Genomic DNA, 23,240 nt, shown 5'->3' with positions numbered 1-23,240 from the left:
GAAGCAGTCTGAACAGTTTATGGCTGGGGTGACTGGAGTCCTTGATGATCCTCCCCGCTTTCCTCAGGCAGCGCTTCCTGTAGATGTCTTGGAGGGAGGGAAGCTCACCTCCAATTATCCGTTCAGAGCACCGCACTACTCGCTGGAGAGCTTTGCAGTTGTAGGCGGTGCTGTTGCCATACCAGGTGGTGATGCATCCAGTGAGGATGCTCTCAATGGCACAGTGATAGAAGGTCCTGAGGATGCGGGGGCTCATGCCGAATCTTTTCAGTCTCCTGAGAAAGAAGAGGCGCTGCTGCGCCTTCTTCACTGTTTTGTTTGTGTGTACTGACCACGTAAGATCCTCAGCCAGATGTACGCCAAGGAACCGGAAGCTGCTCACTCTCTCCACAGCAGCGCCGCTGATGGTGATGGGGGTGTGTACTTCTCTGCACCTCCGGAAGTCCACTATCAACTCCTTTGTCTTTGCGACGTTGAGGGTGAGATGGTTGTCTTGACACCAGTGGGTCAGGGCGCTGACCTCCTCCCTGTAAGCCGTCTCATCACCATTGGTGATAAGACCCACCACTGTAGTGTCGTCCGCAAACTTCACAATGATGTTGGAGCTGTTAGTGGCTGTGCAGTCGTAGGTGTAGAGTGAGTACAGGAGAGGGCTCAGTACACACCCCTGTGGAGCACCAGTGTTCAGTGTGACGGGGGATGAGGTGATGCTGCCCAGTCTGACCACTTGGCGTCTGTCAGACAGGAAGCTAAGGATCCAGCTGCAGAGGAAGCTGCTCAGTCCTAGATCCTGCAGTTTCCTGTCCAGCTTCGAGGGAACGATGGTATTGAATGTTGAGCTGTAATCTACAAACAGCATCCTCACATACGTGTCTCTCTTCTCCAGGTGTGACAGGGCAGTGTGTAGTGTCAGGGCTATGGCATCATCAGTGGACCTGTTGTGGCGGTATGCGAACTGTAGAGGGTCCAGTGAGTCGGGTAGTGCAGAGCAGATGAAGTCCCTGACCAGCTTCTCGAAGCATTTGCTTACGATGGGGGTCAGGGCTACAGGTCGCCAGTCGTTCAATGAGGAGATGGTGGAGGATTTGGGTACAGGGACGACGGTGGCCATTTTGAAGCAGGCTGGGACTACAGACAGAGAGAGGGAAAGGTTGAAGATGTGTGTGAACACTCCAGCCAGCTGAGCCGCGCATGACTTGAGGACGCGGCCGGGAATCCCGTCCGGACCAGTAGCTTTGCGTGCGTTCACCTTCCTGAAGCACCTCCGCACATCCTCCTCAGACACAGTGTGCGCACTGACGTCATCCGCGGTGCGCACACTGTCCGGTCTCACCCCCATTCTAGCTGAATTACGGGACAAACTGTTCCTTTTCAGCTCAACACGAAACGCGTAACATTTTCTCTGAATGCGGGACGATTCCGTCTTTTTACGGGACGGTTCAACATCAGTAACATCAAAGCAGCCACCTAGCTGTATAGAAACTCCGTCATGCTAGCTAGTAGTGATATGCAATACCACTGATTTCCTTTCCAATCCGATACCAAGTAAAATTCAGGGTGGTATCGACGATACTATTCCGATACGATACTTTGTACAAAAACGTATTTTATTTATTGCATCTTTTATTGTATCTCAAATTATAGCGTCATAATGATTACAGGACATCAGATTACTTGTTCTTACCTAATAATGCAGAATTAATCATATAGAAATAAAAAACCTGAAGTTGTGCGCTATTTGAACACCTTGCTCGCCTGCAGCACTAAAGGACTCCGTGAGAGACGTTTGTCTTGCCCTAGCAGCACCTGTCCCTGTCCACTCCTCCTCTTCAGTTCACCTCAACATACGATCGTCTTTTTCTGTGATATGATTTGCTCTGAGATGTTTGACAAGGTTAGTGGTGTTGCCACAACACCTCACTTTCTTGCCACATGTATCGCAAACCACGTCTCGGCTGTTTGTGGATGTAAAATACGTCCGCACATGACTCCATTTATGTTCAGCCATTGTTGTGAGTGCGCACGCTAAGGGGCTGCGAGGCATTTATACAGCCGTATTTCGCACATGACTATGAAAGGTGGAAGAGGAAGTAGTTCCTTCCAATGTAGACAATCCGAATGATATAGTTTCTTTCCACTGTGTTCTTGTTAATGATAAACTACAAATTTACCCTAAATTACTAAAATATCAATATTTTAATGTGAGAATCGATTCTAGAACATAAATGACTGGTATCGGAGGAATCGATATTTCAGTATCGATCCGTACATCCCTACTAGCTAGCATGCAGTACGAGTTATTGCAACTGACTAAAAAGTCAGCACAACGAAAATAAACTCTACCTAAACGAAATCTGAGGAAGCACCGCCATAGCCATCACCAAACAACTGAGTAATTTTTACACACCGACCAGCATCTGGCCAATCCACCACCTTTCATTGTTTATACCGTTACAAAGAAGAAGAAAAAAAAGAAGTCACCGGGCCACCGAGCAAATGCCCAGTATGCCCGATGGCCAGGTTAACGTGCCATCAGTTAACCCGCACGCGTGCCAACTGTGGCACGCGTGCCTAGGGTTGCCGACCCCTGATTTAGTCTTTTTCTCCAATGAATCTTTCTGAGTTAACTTCAGCAATTACTTTCTCCTTCAACCTCCATCATCAAACCATCAACATGTCTTTTAGACCTTATTCCTACAAGACTGCAGTCCTGTACTACAAGCCTTCAAGCCAGCAGTAGTTAAACTGTTATTTAAAGAGCCATCTGTTGACCCAGCTGTCTTAGCTAATTACAGGCCAATCTCCAACCTTCCTTTCATAACAAGAATCCTTGAAAGAGTAGTTGTCAAACAGCTAACAGATCATCTGCAGAGGAATGGTTTATTTGAATAGTTTCAGTCAGGTTTCAGAGCTCATGACAGCACAGAAACAGCTTTAGTGAAGGTTACAAATGATCTTCTTATGGCCTCTGAGAGTGGACTCGTCTCTGTGCTTGTCCTGCTAGACCTTAGTGCAGCGTTCGATACTGTTGACCATAATATTCTATTAGAACAAATAGAGCATGCTGTAGGTATTACAGGTACTGTGCTGCAGTGGTTTGAATCATATCTATCTAATAGACTCCAATTTGTTCATGTGGTGGTCCTCTTCACACTAAGGTTAATTATGGAGTTCCACAGGGTTAATGTTAATAATGTTGATAATAAAATAATAATACCATATGAACAGCTGCACAGCATCATGGGAAACAACAATAAAGCAGGCTGATGTGTTTATGATGTCACTGCAGATATTTGTGTTCTAAAACGCAGTATGGGAGGAAGTGAGCACTGAGCGTGCTCTGAAGGATGACGCTGCTTCAGAGGTCGTCGTCTTCACCCTCATTTGCTGGGACACCATGGTCTGTAACGCTGTCGCTCGAGTGTTTCATTTCATTTTTGATCGCCCACTCTGTTCCAGCCACATGATTGGCGGAAACAGTGTTGTTCTCTCATTGGCCTTCCACGCTGTCCTTCGAAACGTGGAGGAATAAGGTCTGTCAACTTTGTCATGTCTCACTTTTCTTTCGAGGAAAAGTTCCTCAATGATTTATCGTCATTTTAATTTTACACGTTGGTTCTGATCTTTTGTGACATTATCTCCTGTGACGCTCTGTGTTATACTGCGGTCACACTGTCTCTGTACCATTGCCATGGTAACATGTTGCAGGGTCCATTAATAGTAGTCTTTGTACAGAGGTTTGCTCTGGGACACAAGAAGTGTCAGTAACTGCTGCACTTCATCATTATTATCTTCAACAGACCAGCTGTTCCCATATGGGTGGGGCTTCAGGTGTGGGTGGGGCTTTTGAGTGGTGGTTCTCATGTTTATGCAGATGTTTTGTGCTGCAGATCAGTAAGCTTATTGATTACTGGCTGCTGGCATCTCTTTAATAAAACTTTATTAGTATCTAAGTTCAGGTATTGTTGTTGAGTTCAACTCCGCCTTTGAAAACACGTAAACACCCCTGTCCTTGCCCACATGCACTCTGATTGGCTGCTGTCTGTCTGCAGGTCACACTCGGGTCCAACATGGCGGCGGCGTCGTATGACCAGCTGCTGAGGCAGGTCGAGGTGTTAAAGATGGAGAACTCAAACCTGAGACAGGAGCTGCAGGACAACTCCAACCACCTGACCAAGCTGGAGACAGAGGCCTCCAACATGAAGGTGAGTGCTTATCTGAGCAGGTGCTGCTCTGTGTGCGTGCCTGTGTGTGTGTGCGTGTGTGTGTCTAATGGTTTAAATATATTGATCAGTCAGGCTCTGTAGGTGGCAGTGCTCACATCAGAAACATCAGATGTTCAAATGTTCCCTCAAACTTCCAGTTAAAACTGCAAACAGATAAGATTTAAATAAAGTTTTTTCAGTCTGTGACTCACAGCTGTTTTAAACTTTATCAATCTGTTCCAGTTCTCTTCTTGAAGTTGATTATCTGCTAAAGCTGAATTTCTGTTTGCCATAAGAGGGCGCAGTGACCACAACTCAGTGTAAAGACTGTATTAAAATGATGGCCATTAAAATTAATAAAGGCTTTTTTTTTTCTTTTTTTTAAAAACTTATCATTAGGGATGGGTACCGGTGTGTTCTGACATAAACGGTAGTAACCAGACCGAAAAGCAGCGCACATTTCGGTGCTTTTTTTTCGGTGCTTTTTTTTTTTTCCTGAGATGTCATACACTTTGGATTCTAGCCAATCATTTTACCTTTGCAAGTGTAGTAGGCGGGCCCAGGTACGTACGTTCTTTTAGAGCAGAGCTACAGATTAAAAACGCCCAAGGTGAAGCGGTCAGAGGTCTGGCTGTACTTCACAGCAAAAGCTGCAAACTCAGCAGCCTGCAACAAGTGCTTTAAGGTGATACTGTGCAAAGGAGGTAACTCCTCGAATCTGATGAAACACCTGGTGACGCATAGCGTTTTTTTTATAAGCTGAGAAATGCGCCGTATTTGATAGCTTGCTGCGAGACCTCACGCCGTGCACATCTACTGCGGGTGTGGTGCCTGTTATCGGACCGGAGTTAGCAACATCCCCCAAAAACACGAAGAGGAGAGTCCTGGCCCCTAGCCCTGCCAGTGTAGCAGAAATGATGACGGATGATGATGGCAGCAGCAGCTGTTCTTCTCTGCGTGAGTAGCTTAATGTTGTTCATGTGTAATTTAGGTTGAGTAGGCTAACCACGTTATTACATTAAATCAAATCAAATCAAATCAAATCACTTTTTATTGTCACATCACATGTGCAGGCACACTGGCACAGCACATGCGAGTGAAATTCTTGTGTGCGAGCCCCACAAGCAACAGAGATGTGCAAACACAACAACACAAACGAGCATTAATGCATGTAAGGTGAACTAGCAAACAGCGTCGTAGTTCCATGCGGCTGTCTTCTTGTTTGATTGCAGATACTCCTTTCACCCTGGCCAAAAAGGCTAAAATGACCAAAGAAAAAGTGGAAAACAGTTAAACATGAGAGGTTTTTGGACAAAGTTTGTGTTCTCCATTCTTTAAGCACCGGTTTGAGCACCGGCACCGTTTCAAAAGTACCGGTTTGGTACTGGTATCGGATAAAACCTAAATGATACCCATCCCTACTTATCACAGGGTGTCACATGTGTGTTCATACGTGTGGCCACGCCCCTGCTGTTGCAGTGATTAGTCAGCTGACTGCAAGAGCAAAACTTTATGCGTGTGTGTGTGTGTTTGTTTTGCGCTCTCTCTCTTGCTCTTTCTCTCTGCGTATGCAACCGGTGTCTCTCGCCCTAAGGCCTAGAATAGCTGCACTGCTGTTTTTGTCCAATCACGTGCTGCGGACCGGGAGAATGAGCTCGTTGTTGTTGGTCAGAATGAGGCGTCAGAGGATCTTTGGCGTGATATGGAGGAAACGGGCAGAGTGAGCACTCTGTCCTTTTAACTCTTTTTCCATCAGTTTTCTTCTTCCTGTTTGCAGCATTTTGTCCTCTTCCTCTCTTCCCTGTGATTTTACTGAACTTCGATTCTTCATATTTTTCCTGCTCCGTGGAGCTCATCCTGCACGTTTTCAGCGTGTTGGAGTTTCTCTCGTGGTCGGTCATCTTGAAGTTGGATCTTTATTGTTCATGTTTTTTGTTCTCGTTATTGTCCCGTCCTTCGTCTCCAAACACACCCTCACTTCCTACTTCCTGTTTCCCATTTCCTGGTTTGTGTCGATGAGTGAAGACGGTCAGAGTGAGTTTGGTTTCCATCATGTCTCTGTTTGAACGCTGCCGACTCATCGTGGTGAGTGATCTCTGCTTTATTCTGAAAGCGACGCGTTTTGTTCTGTGTGCTGCAGAAACAGCGTGTGAGTGTGTGAGAGAGAGTATTAGAGGGTCAGAGTAGGAACTGATTTTATCCTCTTTGTTTTCTTTCTCATTGTGAGCAGGAAGTGCTGAAGCAGCTTCAGGGCACCATAGAAGAAGAGTCTGGGGAGGCTTGTGGCTCTCAGCTGGAGCTCATTGGACGGTTAAAAGGTGAGTCTGACACATCCAGACGCAGGTCGAAGAAGAAGCAGCTCAGCATGTGCTCACTGAGTTTCCCACCCTCAGAGCTGAGTCTTGATTCGGCCGGCTTTAAGTCCCGATCCCGCCCTCTCCTAGCCCCCGGCTCCACCTCCTCATCCTCTGGAGCTCCTGTAGGAGCAGTGGGAGGCTCCGGAGCTCCAGGCCCCTCAACAAGTGCTGCCTTTCCCAGGAGAGGGCTGCCATCTGCGGGCAGAGACGGCCACGACCGCTGCCTGGAGGAGCTGGAGAAAGAGAGGTAATACTGCGTAGCAGTTAGAGCACTACAGAGTACTGAGAGTACTGTAGATACTGAGAACACGGAGAGAATACAATGGAGTAGTGAAAGTATTGAGAGTACTATGAGCATGTTTACGCTAAGCTACAAATGCACACAGTAATGCTTTAGAGGTATTACTGAGGATACTGCTGATGTAGTAGAACCTACATATATCACAGAATATCAAATGGTCAAATTGTTTTTAGCTGATGCAGAAGGTCAGACTATTCAGTTTTCTAATTGTTTCTATGTTTTATTTGCTTCATTTGTTTTTCCCGCCTATTTCTCCTGCCCTGTGATTGGCTGCTGCCCTTGGCAGGTCTCTCCTATTGGCGGAGCTGGATAAGGAGGAGAAGGAGAAGGACTGGTACTACGCTCAGCTGCAGGATCTCACCAAGAGGATCGACAGTCTGCCGCTCACTGGGAATGTAAGAACTCCTGCAACGGTGTGGGAGTGGGCTAGAGTCAAACTGGTTAATGTTAATGTGTTAATGAGGGCATCCGTGTCAGTTCTCTCTACAGACAGACTTAAATCGCCGTCAGCTTGAGTATGATGCCCATCAGCTGCGAACAGCGATGGAGAAGCAGCTGGGCTCCTGTAAGGAGATGGAGAGGAGAGCTCAGGTAGGAGGAGCTCACCTGCGTCTGTACCCGTATCTGTAAATGTGTTTTGACACCTGTACTCTGTGTTTCAGACTCGCGTGGCTCGGATACAGCAGATAGAGAAAGACATCCTGCGGCTCGGGGCCCGGCTGCAGGTAACCTCACCTGTAAGGATCATATGCAAACACCTCACCTTACACGCTCATCTGTTACCCAGCCTGCGCCTCACTTTCTCTCCTTTCTCTCCAGGTTGAAGGTGCTCAGGGGGCGAGCGAAAGCAGCGGATTGGCTGGGGCGCAGGTGAGCAACTCGTCATGTAACATCACTTGGAATCTTTACTTTGGAATCTCTTCTTTGAACCTGATTTTTAAACCGTCACTCCTGCTGCAGAGCGCAGGCACTCGTTTGGATCACGAGCCAGCCAATGAGACGAGCTATTCTGTGCCTCGACGAATCACCAGCCATCTGGGAACCAAAGTAAGTCTCCTTGACAACAAAACTGCTTCACCTGCGTACCGTTTAACAGTGTCTCACATGCGGGGTACACCTGTGTCACCCCTGGCAGGTGGAGATGGTGTACAGCCTGCTGTCCATGCTGGGGACACACGATAAGGACGACATGTCACGGACGCTGCTCGCCATGTCAAGCTCACAGGACTCGTGCATTGCTATGCGTCAGTCTGGCTGTCTGCCGCTGCTCATTCAGCTGCTGCATGGCAACGACAAGGACTCCTTGTTGCTAGGTAACGGTCAAGTCGTTCAGTAGTGATACATATGCCTGTTGTCATGTGACCTCACTCGTTTTCTTGTGTTGCCTAGGTAACTCCCGTGGCAGTAAGGAGGCGCGCGCACGGGCGTCAGCGGCGCTCCACAACATTGTGCACAGTCAGCCGGACGATAAGAGAGGGCGGCGAGAGATCAGAGTGCTCCACCTGTTGGAGCAGGTGCGCCATTACTGCGAGGCATGCTGGACCTGGCAGGAGAATCATGAGAGGGGTGTCGACCAGGAGGACAACCCCAGTGAGTGAAGTCACACACGTGCCCACCAGTGAGCAGTCAGCAGATGTTATGTGTGTAATGTGTGTGTGTCTTCTCAGTGCCGTCCCCTGTGGAGCATCAGATTTGTCCAGCCGTCTGTGTCCTCATGAAGCTGTCCTTTGACGAAGAGCATCGGCACGCCATGAACGAGCTCGGTGGGTTTCTCTGGGTTTGCCTCCCTGTTTCCCGCTCCGTCTCATTTCCTGAACCGTCTTTCCTGCTCCTTGCTTCCTGTTTCCTGTTGCTCACACTGGGGTGTTCTGTCCCTGCAGGCGGTCTGCAGGCGGTGGCGGAGCTGCTACAGGTGGACTGCGAGATGTTCGGTCTGAGCAGCGATCACTACAGCATCACTCTGCGGCGATACGCTGGCATGGCACTCACCAATCTCACCTTTGGAGATGTAGCCAATAAGGTAAGAGGAACTTAATTTACTTTTTCGACTGATTAACCAATCAGATGAAAGGAAGATGATGACCCTCGTGTTGTATTTTTTTTTTCAGGCCACTTTGTGCTCTATGAAGGGCTGCATGCGAGCAATGGTCGCTCAGCTCAAGTCTGAGAGTGAAGACCTGCAGCAGGTAAGCACACATGGCTCCACCGCCAACCCATTATGTCACAGCGTTAGGGCTGCTCAATTAATCGAATTTTAATCACGATTACGATCTGGGCTTTCAACGATAATTAAAAATGACTGAGCCGATTATTAGCCCCTCCCTCATTTATCCGCGACACCTTAAAGGCCGGTCCGTGAAAATATTGTTGGGCATAAACCGGTCCGTGGCGCAAAAAAGGGTGGAGACCGCTGATTAAGAGGACCCGAGGGAAGCTCGGAAAGCTAAGCAGAAGTTATTTGGAGAGTGACTGCCGTTGGTTGAAAAGAGAGTTTAAAAAAAAAAAACTTCAGTGGTGTTGCACACTATTTTATATTATTTTTTAAAGTCATTGTTAACCCTTTAAAGCCGGTCAGAGCAGTAAGCTCCGTTTTGCGTAACTATTGTTAAATCCCTGTAGAACCTGAACCGTGTAAGCTAGCGCAATAATTTGTTTTGCATATGAAACCGGAGGAGTTGTACTTACATCTGATGCCATCAGCTTGTCCTCGGTCACGGTTTCGTTCCACATATAGCTTTGCAAAAATTGCATAAAAAGCGCTTGCAGGAACAAAAACATAATATTCCAGAAACACGCTTTGCCGATCCGATCAGCTGTTCGTAACACTTCCCACAGTGAAATGATGCACCTGCTGTTTTCTTTGCAAATTTGCATCATAGGATTGTTTTTTGTTTTTCCTGCAGTATATAAAATTTGCTGTATCTCCAAAATAAAACTATGAAGACACTCAAAATAAATTTCCTGTGGTGGGAAACTATTTTTTGCAACTTTATTGTATTTAAAGTTTTGAGGGATAAACCTCTTAAATTTCTCCAAGTAGAAATATATGTAAACAAAACAAAAGCAATTTTCAATTTTTTTTGTAGTTTATTGCACTTTTTTGCAATTTATGTAATTACTATGGACTTAATGCATACATATTATTAAAATATGGGCTATAACAGTTGTATTGATGTATAGCAACTTGAAATGCTCCCACAAATGGCACTACAGCATGTAAAAAAATAATATAAGCTCTGGTGGACTTGGTTCTATAGTAGGTCTTAAAGGGTTAAATAAATATCGTCAAATAATCGTGATCTCAATTTCAGTGAAAATAATCGTGATTATCATTTTTGCCATAATCCAGCAGCCCTACACAGCGTCCACCTGTCCTTTAGAAAGATTTGTTAAGTGACCCCTTGCTGTGATTCGCTGTTTCAGGTGATAGCTAGCGTGCTGAGGAACCTGTCCTGGCGTGCTGATGTTAACAGTAAGAAGACGCTACGTGAGGTCGGCAGTGTCCGAGCGCTGATGGGCTGCGCTCTCGAGGTGCAGAAGGTAAACGTTCTGTTCTTCTCCTGTTAATGTATCTACACTAAGCATGCTCTGAAACCATTTCTTCTTCCTGTCCTTCTACAGGAGTCGACGCTGAAGTCTGTACTGAGTGCGCTCTGGAACCTGTCGGCTCACTGCACAGAGAATAAGGCTGATATCTGCGCTGTGGACGGTGCTCTGGCGTTTTTGGTGGGGACACTGACGCATCGCAGCCACACCAACACACTCGCCATAATTGAAAGTGGTGGTGGCATCCTGCGAAACGTCTCAAGCCTTATCGCCACCAACGAGGCGCACAGGTAAAGTAAACTTGGGTAAACAAAGCGTTGGATATGAACTTGCACTGTCTCTCTGACTATTCTCCCTGTTCTTGTCCTGCAGGCAGATCCTACGGGAACATGGCTGCCTGCCAACGCTGCTGCAGCACCTGAAGTCTCACAGCCTGACCATTGTGTCCAACGCCTGTGGCACGCTCTGGAACCTCTCTGCCCGCGACACCAAAGACCAGGAGGCCCTCTGGGAGCTGGGCGCCGTGGGCATGCTGCGCAACCTCATCCATTCACGCCATAAAATGATCGCCATGGGCAGTGCCGCTGCGCTGCGTAACCTGATGGCCAACCGCCCAGCACGCTACAAGGATGCCAGCGTGGTGTCTCCTGGTGCAGGCGCCCCATCACTACAGGCCCGTAAACAGAAAGCTTTATTCGAGGAGCTGGATGCACAACAGCTGTCGGAGACCTTCGACAACATCGACAACCTGAGCCCCAAGGCGGCGCACAGGAAGGGGCGGGGCTGTAATGGTGCCACAGGAGGAGCAGGCAGCGTCACGCGCTCATATACCAACACGCCGGTGCTATCGAGCCCAAAGAATGGAGACGGATCAAAGAGGGCAAGCGAGGAAGCAGCATACACTCGCTCAGTGTTCCCGCCCAGCGTGCGGGCGTCCAGCGACAGCCTTAACAGTGTGACGAGCGCTGATGGTTACGGCAACCGTGGGAAGACCAAACCGTCCTCTGAACCCTTCTACTCGTCAGACGAGAGCAGCGCTAACAAGTGTTGTGTCTACAGGAAGTACCCAGCTGATCTGGCCCATAAGATACGCAGCGCCAACCACATGGCGGACGATGACGGCGGAGAGCTGGACACGCCCATAAACTATAGCCTCAAGTACTCTGACGAACAGCTGAACTCTGGGCGCCAGAGCCCTAATCATCGCGGCGCCATTGAGAGCGATGATGACAGTGAGCAGGACGCCAGACTGAGGAGGAACGACGGCAGTGATTCAGCAGCCGGTAGCGGGCACATGGCAGCAGTTTCGCCTCCACGCTATGTCGTTGTCACAGCAACATCGAATTATGGTACAGAGTCTACGACCGAGCAGCCAATCGACTACAGCTTAAAGTACGGCACTGATGCCACACGTAAAAAGCTCTTCAAACCAGAGGAGACCGCCTCCTCCTCTATTCCACCACCCCCATCAAACTCTGCCAGCAAGCTCCGCCCACCACCTCCTCCCAGCACCCGGGGGGCGCCAAAAAGCAACCAGGAGTCGACACAGACATACTGCGTAGAGGACACACCCATCTGCTTCTCCAGAGGCAGTTCGCTATCCTCGCTGTCCTCTGAAGAGGAGGAAGACGGTGATGTCATAACAAGAAAGAGGAAAGGGGGGAGCGGCGGCGGTATCGACTACCCGACACTCCCTGTCAGTGAGAAGGACGCACATGAGCAGCAGCAGCGAAAAGAGGCTGAGAGCCAGACCACTGCTGCACCATCCACACGGGGGCGCCGTAGCCACCACCACCACCATAGCCATCATCATCACCACCATCACCATGTGAGTTCATCAGGCGCAAGGACTCCTAAGAGCCCGCCGGAGCAGCCGTACGCTCAGGAGACACCGCTGATGTTCAGCCGCTGCACGTCCGTCAGCTCGCTCGAGAGCTTTTCCACCTCCTCCATTGCCAGCTCCGTGCGTTCCAGCGAGCCCTCCAGCGGCATGCCGAGCGGCGTGGTGAGCCCCAGTGACCTGCCCGACAGCCCAGGTCAGACCATGCCACCAAGCCGTGCCAAGACACCACCACCGCCGCAGAAGACGAAGGAGGAGGAAAAGGCCAAGAAGAAGGATGAGGAGGAAAGCAGTGCCGACGTACTGCTGCACTTTGCCACCGAGAGCACGCCGCATGGCTTCTCCCGTGCCTCCAGTCTGAGCGCACTCAGTCTGGATGAGCCCTACATTCCCGCGGAGATGAAAAAGAAGAAAGAGGAGGATGAGGGTGGGGTTGAGGAGAGGAAGGAAGAGACTCCTAAACCCATCCTTGATGAATCAGATGATGACGATGACATTGAGATCCTGGAGGCATGTATCAACATGGCCATGCCCAAATCATCACGGAAACCAAAGAAGCAGCAGCAAGCAGCACCACGGAAACCAAGCCAGCTTCCTGTCTACAAAATCCTCTCACCTCAAAGCCGTGCCCAACCGCAGCCCAGGAAGGACATGCCGCCGCCGGAGGAGGTGCCCAGAGTTTACTGTGTGGAGGGAACGCCGCTCAACTTCTCCACTGCCACGTCTCTTAGTGATCTGACCATTGACTCCCCACCCAATGAGCAGATGGGAGCGGGCCTCGTACCTGTAGCCCAACCCACCTCTGCCCCTAGGAGAAGGGCAGGGTTTCCTGAGGGCGAGAACGGAGATGACATTCTTGCCGAGTGCATTAGTGCTGCCATGCCCAAAGCCAAACCCAGGAAGCCTGTCAGAGCAGCGGCAAACAGCGAGCACTTGCAAACCCCGCCTTTACCGCCTCCTCTCCCTCCAACGGCCCCGTCTCCCCTTGGCCCGCAGCAGCAGAAGAAGAAGCCAACATCGCCTGTGAAGCCGATGCCTCAGCGGGCGCTGTATGGCGTCACCACAACAGCAGCTGCAAAAGCAAAGCCGGGATTCGCATTTGACTCGCCGCGCCACTACACGCCGATTGAAGGAACGCCATGCTGCTTCTCACGCAATGACTCACTGAGCTCGCTGGACTTTGATGAAGAGGATGGCGGCGAGAAGGACGAAGAAGAAAAGAAGGCAAAAGAAGAAGAAGGCAGGAAGAAGAAGCAGCAGACAGCTGCCGTTTTTCCACGCACAAAACCACCGACCAATCAGACGGCCACGGACGAGAAGCAGAAGTTCGCTATTGAGGACACGCCCGTATGCTTCTCCAGGAACTCCTCGCTGAGCTCACTGAGCGACATCGACCAGGAGAACAACAACAAGGAGTTTGCCCCACCCCCGCCGGAGCAGCAAGACAAAGGCAAAGAGGGGGCAAAGTCTCCACCCCCTCCAGCAGAGGTGTGTCTAGATACTTGAGTAAAGTACTTAGAGCAGAGAGTACACAGAGTAGTACTCAGTGTAGAGAGTACACAGAGTAAGGCGTAATTAGTGTAGTGTGTACTGTTTACCTTGTTTACTTGTTACTTTGTTACTTCCTGGTGGAGTTACAGTTTTGCTTCACAGAAATGTATCAGTCTTGTGACAGATGTCCCTCTGTGCTCCTCTATCCCTGATAGGTGGAGTCAAAGCCTCGCCCCCCTGCGGCCACTGGCTATGCACCTAAAGCCTTTCATGTTGAGGACACGCCCGTGTGCTTCTCCAGGAACTCCTCGCTGAGCTCACTGAGCATAGACTCGGAGGACGACTTGCTGCAGGAGTGCATCAGTTCCGCCATGCCCAAGAAGAAAAAGAAAACCACCACCCTCCCTGTACCCGCCCCGCCTCTATCTGTCTCCAAAGCTGAAGATGGCATTCTGGCTGAGGAGGAGCCTTCAGATGCACCAAGGAGCCCTGCCTCTCCAGATTCAGAGTCCTTTGATTGGAAGGCCATCCAAGAAGGTGCCAACTCCATCGTCAGCAGCTTGAATGCCGCTGCCGCTGCTTCCTCACTCTCCCGCCAGCCATCATCAGACTCTGACTCGGTCCTGTCGTTGAAATCTGTCGGCTCGCCCTTCCACCTTACAACAGCTAATAACAACGAAGAGGAGGAGGAACCAGAGGAGAAGACAAAGCGAGGCGCGACGATCCTGAAGCCTGGTGAGCGCAGCACGCTGGAGGCCAAGAAGAAGAGAGAGGAGGAGGAGGAGGAGGAGGAAGCGAAGGCTTTGAGGGGCGGGAAGAAGGTGTACAGGAGTCTGATCACTGGAAAGCCAAGAGCGGAGCCGGCAGCCAGGGGGCGGAGCAAGCCCCGAGCAGCTGCTGTGGCCAAAGCTCCTGGAGGCAGCGATGTAGATCGAGTGGGCGGGTCCTCTCGGGACTCCACCCCATCTCGCTCCACCCCAGCACCCAGTCAGAAAGGAGGGAAGCTCTCGCAGCTGCCACGCACGGCTTCTCCAGGAAGTGCATCATCATCCTCTGCATCCAGGACCACTAAACCCACCACAACCCCGAAGAGTGGTGGTGGCATCCCGAGAAGCGAGTCCACATCGAGAGTCAGTGGCTCCACTGCCGCCAAGAAGCAAAAGGCGGAGCCTGAGAAGCCGGCACTCGTAAGGCAGTCAACCTTTATCAAAGAAGCTCCGAGCCCGACACTGAAGAGGAAGCTGGAGGAGACTGCAGTGGCAGCCGCTCTCGAGTCGCCATCCAGCCCAGACTCGCCACTACCTTCAACTGCCAGGAGAAACGACGTCAACCGTTCACACTCTGAAAGCCCGTCACGCCCACAGGAAGTGACATCATCTCGCTTCAGCCGCACCGGCACCTGGAAACGGGAAAACAGCAGCGGGGGAGGCGGAGCCAGCAGCGGGAAACACTCAACCTCTCTGCCGCGCGTCGGCACCTGGAAAAGAACGGGAAGCTCATCGTCCGTGCTGTCAGCATCCTCCGAGTCCAGCGAGAAAGGACGGAGTGAGGAGGAGAGTGCCATGAGATTGAAGGGAACGTGGAGAAAGGCAAAGAGCAGCGGCGACCCATTCAGCAACCGAGGCTTCGCCGACAAGTCCGAAGACGTGTGGGTCCGGCTGGAGGACTGCCCTGTCAACAACCCCCGCTCCTCCTCCTCCTGCTCTGCCCGCTCGCCTACTGCCATCAATGCCCCACCCATCATCGACAGCCCCGCTCCCTCCAAGATCCCGTCTTCCTCCTCCTCTTCCTCCTCTAACCTTAACCTGCGCCGCAGCTGCGAGAGCCTTGACGAAAAGCCAGCGCCGATCGAGAGCCGGCCGCAACAGCCGCCGCACCAGCAGCAGCGCGCTCAGCAGCGCAGCGGTGCCGTTGCGGCCCGAGTCAGCCCCTTCAACTACACGCCAAGCCCAAGGAAGAGCAGTGCTGAAGGCACAGCACCCACTACCACCACATCATCTTCCACTACCCCTACGCGGCCCTCCCTTATCCCCACCCCAATCACGAAGAAACGCGAGCCAAAGGGAGGCGAGGGTGGTGGCAGCAGTGGGGGCGGTGGCAGCAGTGGGGGCGGTGGCGAACGCGGCTCATACATCGTGACATCTGTGTAAATATGCAAGACCAACAGGAAATGTTTATGAGATGAACTGTACAGAAAGTGAGTGTATTTAAGTGCTGTGCCCACCCCCTCACCTGCTCCTCTCTCCTGATTGGCTGCTGCCAGCTGTCCATCAACTCAAAGAAACTCTAACATGAACTTTTTATGTTTTTATACCACTAAAGATGTGTAGCGCTTAGCTCTGCCCCCTGCCTTACCCTGCATGGCCCCACCCCCCTAACATGACAGTAACCATGGACACTGATGATGATGATGTTGATAATTCAGCGCCTTTGATAGTTTTTCATGTTTTTTGAGTTTGGTTCTGAACAGAACAGTTGGATCCAACCAATTAGTGAGCCCCCTCTCAGCTTCTGACCAATCACATTCAGTGTCTTTGAGTCAGTCAGAGACCCGCCCTTCAGTTGGTCATCTGTTCTGTCAGAACCTCTCTTCTTCTTTGGAAGTCTGCTGCTGACTCGAATACCTGACCCACCTGAGACGGTTGACGAGGCTTGGCAGAAGACTTTCTGTGTGTCGCCATGGAAACAGATAACACTGTAAACCGTAAGTTATTGCTGTAAACTGAACTGAAGCACATAATTTAAATGAGCAGATTTTTGGTTCTTGATTTTAAATCTGAACATTAAACGAATGCAACATGATACCAGCTTTCTGTTTTTACTGATCCACTTCCTGTCTGCTGTCTGATTTCATGTGACAACATAAATCTGCTGCTCTCTGTGGCTCTGTCAATAAAGTTTGAAACACTGGTGTGACCTGTTTTATTGCAGCTTTAAACAGGAGGTAATGAAGACGATTATAGCCAATCACATTTGACATCTTAGGTGCAGAAAGTTGGTCTCGTGATCATTACAAACTTTATTTATAAAACCTGTAAAAAACATCAAAAAAGTTGATGTGAACCGAGAGTGAGGAAATCTGAATGCTATCCAGAATATCCAGACTACAGGGAGACCCCCCCTGTATTCTGGATAGTATAAGTCAAGCTGAGTCGGCTGGTGGGATTGGGCACTGTATAAATATAATTGAATCGATGATGATGAAACGTGTTGGTGATTTTAATGTGTGTCGCGGTTTGGAGCTGATCTGTGGATGAACAGGAAGGTTTAACTTTCACTGGATGTGAGAAGTGAAGGAAAATCTGAGTGAGGCTTAGACTGAGTAGTCTTTAAACAGCCATTCAGCTGCTGTGCTGCGTAAACACCCTGCTGAATAAAGAAACTCAGTCACACAAATGTGTAAAGCAGCAGGTGATGGCGTCTGCAATCTTGGAGAAAGCTTTAGGTAGGTCCTTAAAATCAAAGCAAAAACATTGAGGATTCTTCAGGTCAGATCCAACAAATACTGTTTCATCCAATGAGAATCGTCTGCTCTGAAGGTTTGACTGGAACACTGCTGCCTCTTTTTACCGTTTAATGTGTTTCATTAATGTTCATGTTTCCTCCATTTGTCTCCTCCTGGACTCAAACAACAGGAGCAGCTCTGGGTTCAGAGGAGCTTCTCTGAAATCATTCAAATCTCTGAGGTAAAACTCAGTGAAGCCACTGCTTCAGCCCCTGATCATCTCCTCCAGCTGCAGGCCCTCCAGATTTTCACCAGAAAGTCAATACTTGCTGTGAGTGCTCCTCATCCTTCAGCTGAGCTCTCTGAGCAGCTCTCCGTCATCTCTGTGAGGGTCTCCCACTGTAGTTTCTTGAAGGGCATTCAAAGCTGTTGTTTGGATGTTTCTGCCTTATGTTGTGTGCTCTGTCAGGATGATCCCACACTGAACTTTTACTCACAGGTCAAAGTTCAGAGGTCAGGTACAAGGACTGGTTTGAACACATGTCAAAAAAAGCCAAGGAAGAATTTTAAACTTTCAGAAAGCAGGAGAACTTTTGCTCAAGGGCACTTTTAAAATAACCAGAAGGTCTGACTCAAGACTTTTGCACACTACTGCGCAAACATCAGAATCAATAATTAATATACATCCCCATCAGTTTTCTCTTCTCCGCGCTCTTATTTTGACACACTTCACAGGAAATGAGTATGTACATACGTATGCCGTCACTTCAGGCCCGTACCTTCGTCCCCACTTACCGCTGTTTCTGTCTCAGGTGATGGACGCTCAGAAGGTAAGAGTGTGATCAATCGGTGATCAATCGAGCAGTGAGTGAAAGTTAGGGGAGTGAGGAGGGGCGGACGTGGTGGAGGGAGAGGTGCAAGGAAATGGAAGCAGAGGAGGGGGGATTAGCTGCTAGCTGTTAGCGGTTAGCTTCTCTTTCTCTGGTGGACCGAGCTTCAGTGAGAACAAGAGCTGTGCATTATAACATACTGATCAGTCGGCGAGTACAGGTGGGGGTCACATGACCTTTAGCGTGTTCAGACTTTGGGGTCACAATGAACCCTCCAAGTTTCAAAATAAAACCCGTACATCCGAAGTAATTTTCATAGTAAAATACCTCATTCCTGTTCAAATGTGCTTTACTGAGTTTCTAAAAACATACGCGTTACAAAAGCGTGAAATTACAGTTCAGTATCAGTGCACAGCCAACAAAATGTACATGTCAATCATTCAATCAATAGTCAGTCAGTTCATTCTTAGAGCATCATCATCTCAGGGCTACCAGGTGAAGCTTCGATCTGTGCTTTCACCTTTTATTTTGGTTCAGTGTGTCCAGACTTCCTGCCAGACTTCCGTTGAGTCTTTAACCAATGAGAGCGCCATCTGAAGGTCGGACAGCTGCAGTTCTAACAGGTGGAGCAGGCAGGTGTGCGGGCCAGAGACTGGCAGGATGGTGATGGTTGTATTCACCTCAGCTAGGATGCCAAGCCTTCTTTGGTCCATTATGGTCTACGGAGGCTGATCCTGGTCGAGGTGTTTAACCCGCCTTCTGAGCCGATGCTCTCGTCTGATTGGTCTCTGTCAGGTGTGGAATCAGGGAGGAAGATGAGGAAGAGGAGCTCTGTGTGTCTCGCTGTCTCTGCTCTAACAGTTTTGTGATTACTTAGTGCTGCTTAAGGCTTCACCAACATGGAGGAAGGTGCTGTAAAAAATAGTTTATTTTTTAAATGTTTGTTTGTAAACAGGAAGCTCTGCGCAGGATTATCAGCACATTGGCCAGTAAGAACGAGGAGCTCCAAAACTTCCTGGAAGCAGTTGATCACACGCTGACGGGCCTGCAGGTCAGCTCATTAATCAGCTGAATTAACAAAGGGAAGGGCTTAGGTGGATGGGACAAGAGAAACTAAAGGAAAAATAACTAAAGTTAACTTTGCTAAATCAGGAGGAGTCATGCAAGGTGATGTCAGACTTGGAGGCAGAGTTGGAGAAGCTAAACTCTGCCCTGGAGGAGAAGGGGGCGGAGCTCCGTTACATAATCAAAGAAGAGAAGCAAAGAAAGGAGGCGGAGCTTCAGGTAGAAACTTTATTTTTTAATGAATTATTTTTATCTGGAACACTTTATTTTTTAGTATATTATTTAGTTTTACATATTTATTTACTCATTGTTTTTAAAGTGATTTTTTCTACTTTGCAAATAAATAATATTTTACATTTAATGTATATACATTCATAAATATTTTTTATATCTATTCATTGGCAGCACTTTATTTGTTTCCATTTTTTATTTTTGAAGCTATTGATTGCTTGACTGGGTTGTTTTCTGCATGGTGTTTCAGAAGCAGCTGTCAGAGGGCAAGTTTGCTCTGGTCTCTTGCGAGGAGCTTCTTGACTTTGCAAATCAAACACTTACGATCAACACTGAAGAAGAATTTCTCGCGGTGAGGCGTGATGAAGACAAGGAAGATGATGTCATCAGTTCATTTAAAAAAAACTAAAAATGTTTTTTTGTTTTGTTTTCAGGCAGCAAAACAAATCAAAGAACGGTATGTCTGATTTGTTTAATGTGTAAAGCTGTGTAATGTGTGTTTTCATTGTCATTTCATTTCATTTGATGATATCAGATGTTTGTTTTTGTTTGTTTGTTTACAATGTTTCTTTTTGATATCATTGATTCTTCTGAATCTTTTCAAACTAACAAACCACTTACTGAAGCTCTCCAATGATTTGCATACAAACTCCGCCCCAACCTTTCTAACCCCATCCCTAAATACTAACACCTAACCCACCCCACTCCATTGGGATCCGCCCCAACACTGTTACTAGGGTAACAATGGCGCCGGCGTTCCGCCTAACCACTCGCCCTGCGGTGTCAGACAACATGTCACAATTTACTGTGGACTTCAGTGCAGAGAGGGCGGGGCTTCAACGACTTCACTTTCTGCCAGGTCAGTTGACGCAAACAGTTCAGGTGGTTGTTCTGTGAGGTCAGAGGTCACATGTTTTTCTTGTTTCTCAGTGCCGAGAGCTCCACAGATCGATGCCTCCAGTTGTGTAGTCCGTGACAACACCATCACGGTCACCTGGCGACCGCCCGGTGAGGCAGACAGTGGTGGCGATAGCAGCAGCAGACCAATCGAACGTTACGACCTAGAGTACCGAAAAACGGACCGTGACAGCACACTGAGAGTGGCAGGAGAGGCATGCTGGGAGAAAGTCTGTGACATTATCGAACCTCAGGTCACCATCTCAGGTAAAAGGTCAGAGGTCATTATTGCATGGCTACAGCATCATTGAGTTTAAACCAATTTCTCCATTTCAGGTTTGAAGTTCGATTCGCGTTTCATTGCCATTCGAGTCCGAGCTAGAAACAAAGCGGCAGCTGGCGAGTTCTCAGAGCCTGTCGCCATAGAAACAACAGGTGAGCACACGACGTGGAATATTTAACTGTGTTTGAGGGGCGGAGCCTCAGATAATGATGACGCCTTGTTTTCCATGTTTTTGTCTGCAGCGTATAACTTCAGCTTCGACGCTTCAACAGCGCACGCTGAGCTCAAGGTTCAGGGTGACACGGTGACCTGGGAGCCTCAGGGGGTCAAAGGTCATGATCCTCGCCTGCGAGGCAAAGAGAACAAAAGCAGGTGAGGACAGCTGTTAGTGATGAGGCCGTTGTGTTTTTAAATACACCTGAATGTATCTTAGAAGCACGGTAAAGTTCATCGCTCACAGTATTGTGAAATGCACAGGCTTTTATTGTGAAAGAGAAAGAACAGGAAGATGCACTTTTCTCACCTGTAGAGTGACACACCTGTGCTGGTCAGGTAACGACAGCAGGAGGTGCTCTTAATTCCCTGAAAAAGCTGGTTGGGCCACATCACTTTTTTTGCTGATTTTTCGTATCTCCCTCTGTGACTGGACGCCGCCAAGCTGTACATCATCACTAACTGTTTGTCATTTTATCTCTGACCTCCTAAATAAACATGCTGGCCCTGCCGGAATGGGTCAGCTGATTCAAGAGAATTGTAGAGTCAGGAGGCCACACCTCCTCATTACACATTTACTGATCAGCTGACTCATTCAGAGGTGAGATCGTGATGAGATCACAGCGGCTACCTGTCTCACCAGTTCACACGTGCCTCAGTAAATAACCTTTAACCTTTTTATCCCTCCTCAGTCTCCGTGCTGCTTCCTCTCCAACTTGCTCAGGTAGAAACAATCATGGCTGAGTGGTTTCCTAGCAACCAATCACTCTCTCCATTTGCCATTTTCACATCACTGCTGACATCACATCAGCGTTTAATTTCCTGTTTTAATTAAAAAGTTCATGTTTGGTTTTATTTCAAAATAAAGGCTTAACATGTTTAAAGGAAATGATGTCGTAACATAAACTTTTCTTCCATCATGTAACAAATGAAATGTTTTTGTCACGCTCATCTTCCTCTCTGCTGCATCATGCTTTGGCACAACCTCATTGGCTGTTTCACCTTGCCGTTTCATTCCCGCTATGCTGTTGACATTTATTAACTTTTTTTTTTGTGTTTACCTCAGCAGCCGGAGCGCCACGCCATCACCCAATAAAACGGCTGCAAGTCGAGGAGGACGCGATCGATTTGCTGGGGAGTCATACACAGTGCTGGGTAGTAATACTGCACTCTTATTGCAGTACTAATACTGTAGTAACACTAAAGTGAATGTCTTTAAGATGTCAGAATTTTAAAAAAAAAAGTTGATTTAATAACAACTTGGATTTAATGATTTGACATTGAAATTTTATTCATTTTTTAAAATAATTTTTAATAATACAAGTTAAAATAAAAGATTTCTAATTTTAAAAATTAAAAAGAAATTCCTTCCTGGTCTCCTAGGTGACGAGGAGATGACTAATGGTTGTCACTACTGGGAGCTCCGCCCCCTGGCTGACTGGAAATCATTCAGTGTAGGGGTGGCCTATCGGGGCAGCCTGGGACGCTTTGACCAATTAGGGAAGGGCACCGGTTCGTGGTGTCTCCACGCCAGCCAATGGCTGCAGAGCTCTCTTGCCGCAAAGCACAACAACCGAGCAAAGACACTGGATTGGCCATTACCTCACCGAATCGGAATCTACTGTGACTATGACAACGGTCCGAAAAACAAAGAGTATTTTCAACTTCCTGGTTGCTCATTGACAGTGTGTTTGTTTTTTTGTTTGTTTTTGTTTCTGAATTGACTTCCTGTTTGTTTCAGGTGATTTGTTGTTTATTGATGTAGATCATCTTCGTCTTGTTCACGCCTTCAAAACAAAGTTCAGCCAGCCGCTTGTCCCCGCCTTCACCGTGAGTACTATAACAGTAACACTACAGTAATAGTACAGTAATACTGTACAGTCACGGTTAAGTAACGGTACACTGACAGTATCACAGTACTCTCAATATATTACAGGACATACTCTGCATGTATTAAAGTGCTAACTGCTGTAAAACTGTGCCTTAGGTTTGGTGTGGTGGTATCACCATAGCGACAGGTCTTCAGGTGCCGAGCTTTATGGGAAATTTCCTGACAACCAATCGGAGCCTCAGCAGCCTTTCCCCGTGATCGACTGATGAGTGGTTTTATTTTAAGTCATATCATTGCTGTTTGTAATTCTTAAAATCAATAAGTTTCTATCAGATTTATTGCTATTGAGCATCAATTTTACAGCAGTTTTTACTCTACTGTGAGGCTTTTATTGTGAAAGTCTGGAACTGAAGCCATAGTATGTAGCTGTGGATTTTCCTTTGAAAACTGCACCTAGATGTAATTTATTTTCAAGTTCTCTGTTTGTCGTGTAAGATACCATTATTCTGAAAGAGTGGACTAGAGACAGTGCTGCACATTGCTACTAAACTTTATTTTGAAACTTCTTATTCTGACCACATGACTGACTTTTATTGTGAAGGAACCAGGGTATAAGATTTTATGAAATCATTGATTAAAAAGTGAATTTATTGATCTGACCAGAATCAATGTTTTCTGTCAATGAACACAGTTTGAAAAATAAAA

At 48.1% G+C, this 23,240-nt stretch overlaps 2 protein-coding genes across 9 annotated transcripts in view; both read left to right on the top strand.

Annotated features, from left to right (window-relative positions):
- Positions 1-16,542, top strand: part of apc (APC regulator of WNT signaling pathway) — a 30,767-nt gene extending 14,225 nt beyond the window's left edge. For 2 of the 7 annotated variants that reach the window (XM_082540249.1, XM_082540250.1), the window contains exons 2-17: positions 4,053-4,205; positions 6,436-6,523; positions 6,599-6,809; positions 7,150-7,258; positions 7,341-7,454; positions 7,526-7,600; positions 7,683-7,733; positions 7,824-7,910; positions 7,999-8,176; positions 8,253-8,453; positions 8,531-8,883; positions 8,972-9,049; positions 10,287-10,403; positions 10,485-10,699; positions 10,782-13,737; positions 13,956-16,542. In XM_082540249.1, coding sequence (XP_082396375.1) covers positions 4,071-4,205; positions 6,436-6,523; positions 6,599-6,809; positions 7,150-7,258; positions 7,341-7,454; positions 7,526-7,600; positions 7,683-7,733; positions 7,824-7,910; positions 7,999-8,176; positions 8,253-8,453; positions 8,531-8,883; positions 8,972-9,049; positions 10,287-10,403; positions 10,485-10,699; positions 10,782-13,737; positions 13,956-15,890 — 6,903 coding nt within the window. In that variant the 5' untranslated portion in view covers positions 4,053-4,070 and the 3' untranslated portion in view covers positions 15,891-16,542. Of the gene's footprint in view, positions 1-4,052; positions 4,206-4,663; positions 6,291-6,435; positions 6,524-6,598; positions 6,810-7,149; positions 7,259-7,340; positions 7,455-7,525; positions 7,601-7,682; positions 7,734-7,823; positions 7,911-7,998; positions 8,177-8,252; positions 8,454-8,530; positions 8,884-8,971; positions 9,050-10,286; positions 10,404-10,484; positions 10,700-10,781; positions 13,738-13,955 lie in introns of those variants that run through there. The other 5 variants (XM_082540255.1, XM_082540254.1, XM_082540252.1 and 2 more) reach the window with 5 other exon arrangements.
- Positions 16,543-17,918: 1,376 nt separating this feature from the next.
- On the top strand, positions 17,919-23,200 carry fsd1l (fibronectin type III and SPRY domain containing 1-like). 2 transcript variants are annotated; one of them, XM_082542781.1, is made up of 13 exons: positions 17,919-18,015; positions 18,971-19,066; positions 19,168-19,299; positions 19,562-19,663; positions 19,746-19,768; positions 20,049-20,170; positions 20,242-20,475; positions 20,545-20,643; positions 20,734-20,863; positions 21,771-21,859; positions 22,088-22,342; positions 22,446-22,534; positions 22,692-23,200. In XM_082542781.1, exons 1-13 carry the CDS (start codon positions 18,001-18,003, stop codon positions 22,791-22,793), a joined length of 1,488 nt encoding a protein of 495 aa, XP_082398907.1. In that variant the 5' UTR covers positions 17,919-18,000; the 3' UTR covers positions 22,794-23,200. The 2 variants fall into 2 exon arrangements, with proteins under 2 accessions (XP_082398907.1, XP_082398906.1); XM_082542780.1 differs by having other exon boundaries at positions 19,150-19,299.
- The last annotated feature ends 40 nt before the right edge of the window (positions 23,201-23,240 follow it).

The sequence above is a fragment of the Aulonocara stuartgranti genome (assembly GCF_965226115.1).
Source record: "Aulonocara stuartgranti genome assembly, chromosome: 7".
NCBI lineage: Eukaryota > Metazoa > Chordata > Actinopteri > Cichliformes > Cichlidae > Aulonocara > Aulonocara stuartgranti.
Note: the sequence above shows the minus strand (reverse complement) of the source record. Positions and strands in the feature narration are given on the sequence as shown.

Bases quoted from the DNA above. Each gene is read 5' to 3' on its own strand.
- fsd1l (XM_082542780.1), top strand. The intron at 19,067-19,149 runs GTCAGCTCATTA...AAATAACTAAAG, and splicing joins ACACGCTGACGGGCCTGCAG to TTAACTTTGCTAAATCAGGA. The intron at 20,476-20,544 runs GTAAAAGGTCAG...TCTCCATTTCAG, and splicing joins ACCTCAGGTCACCATCTCAG to GTTTGAAGTTCGATTCGCGT.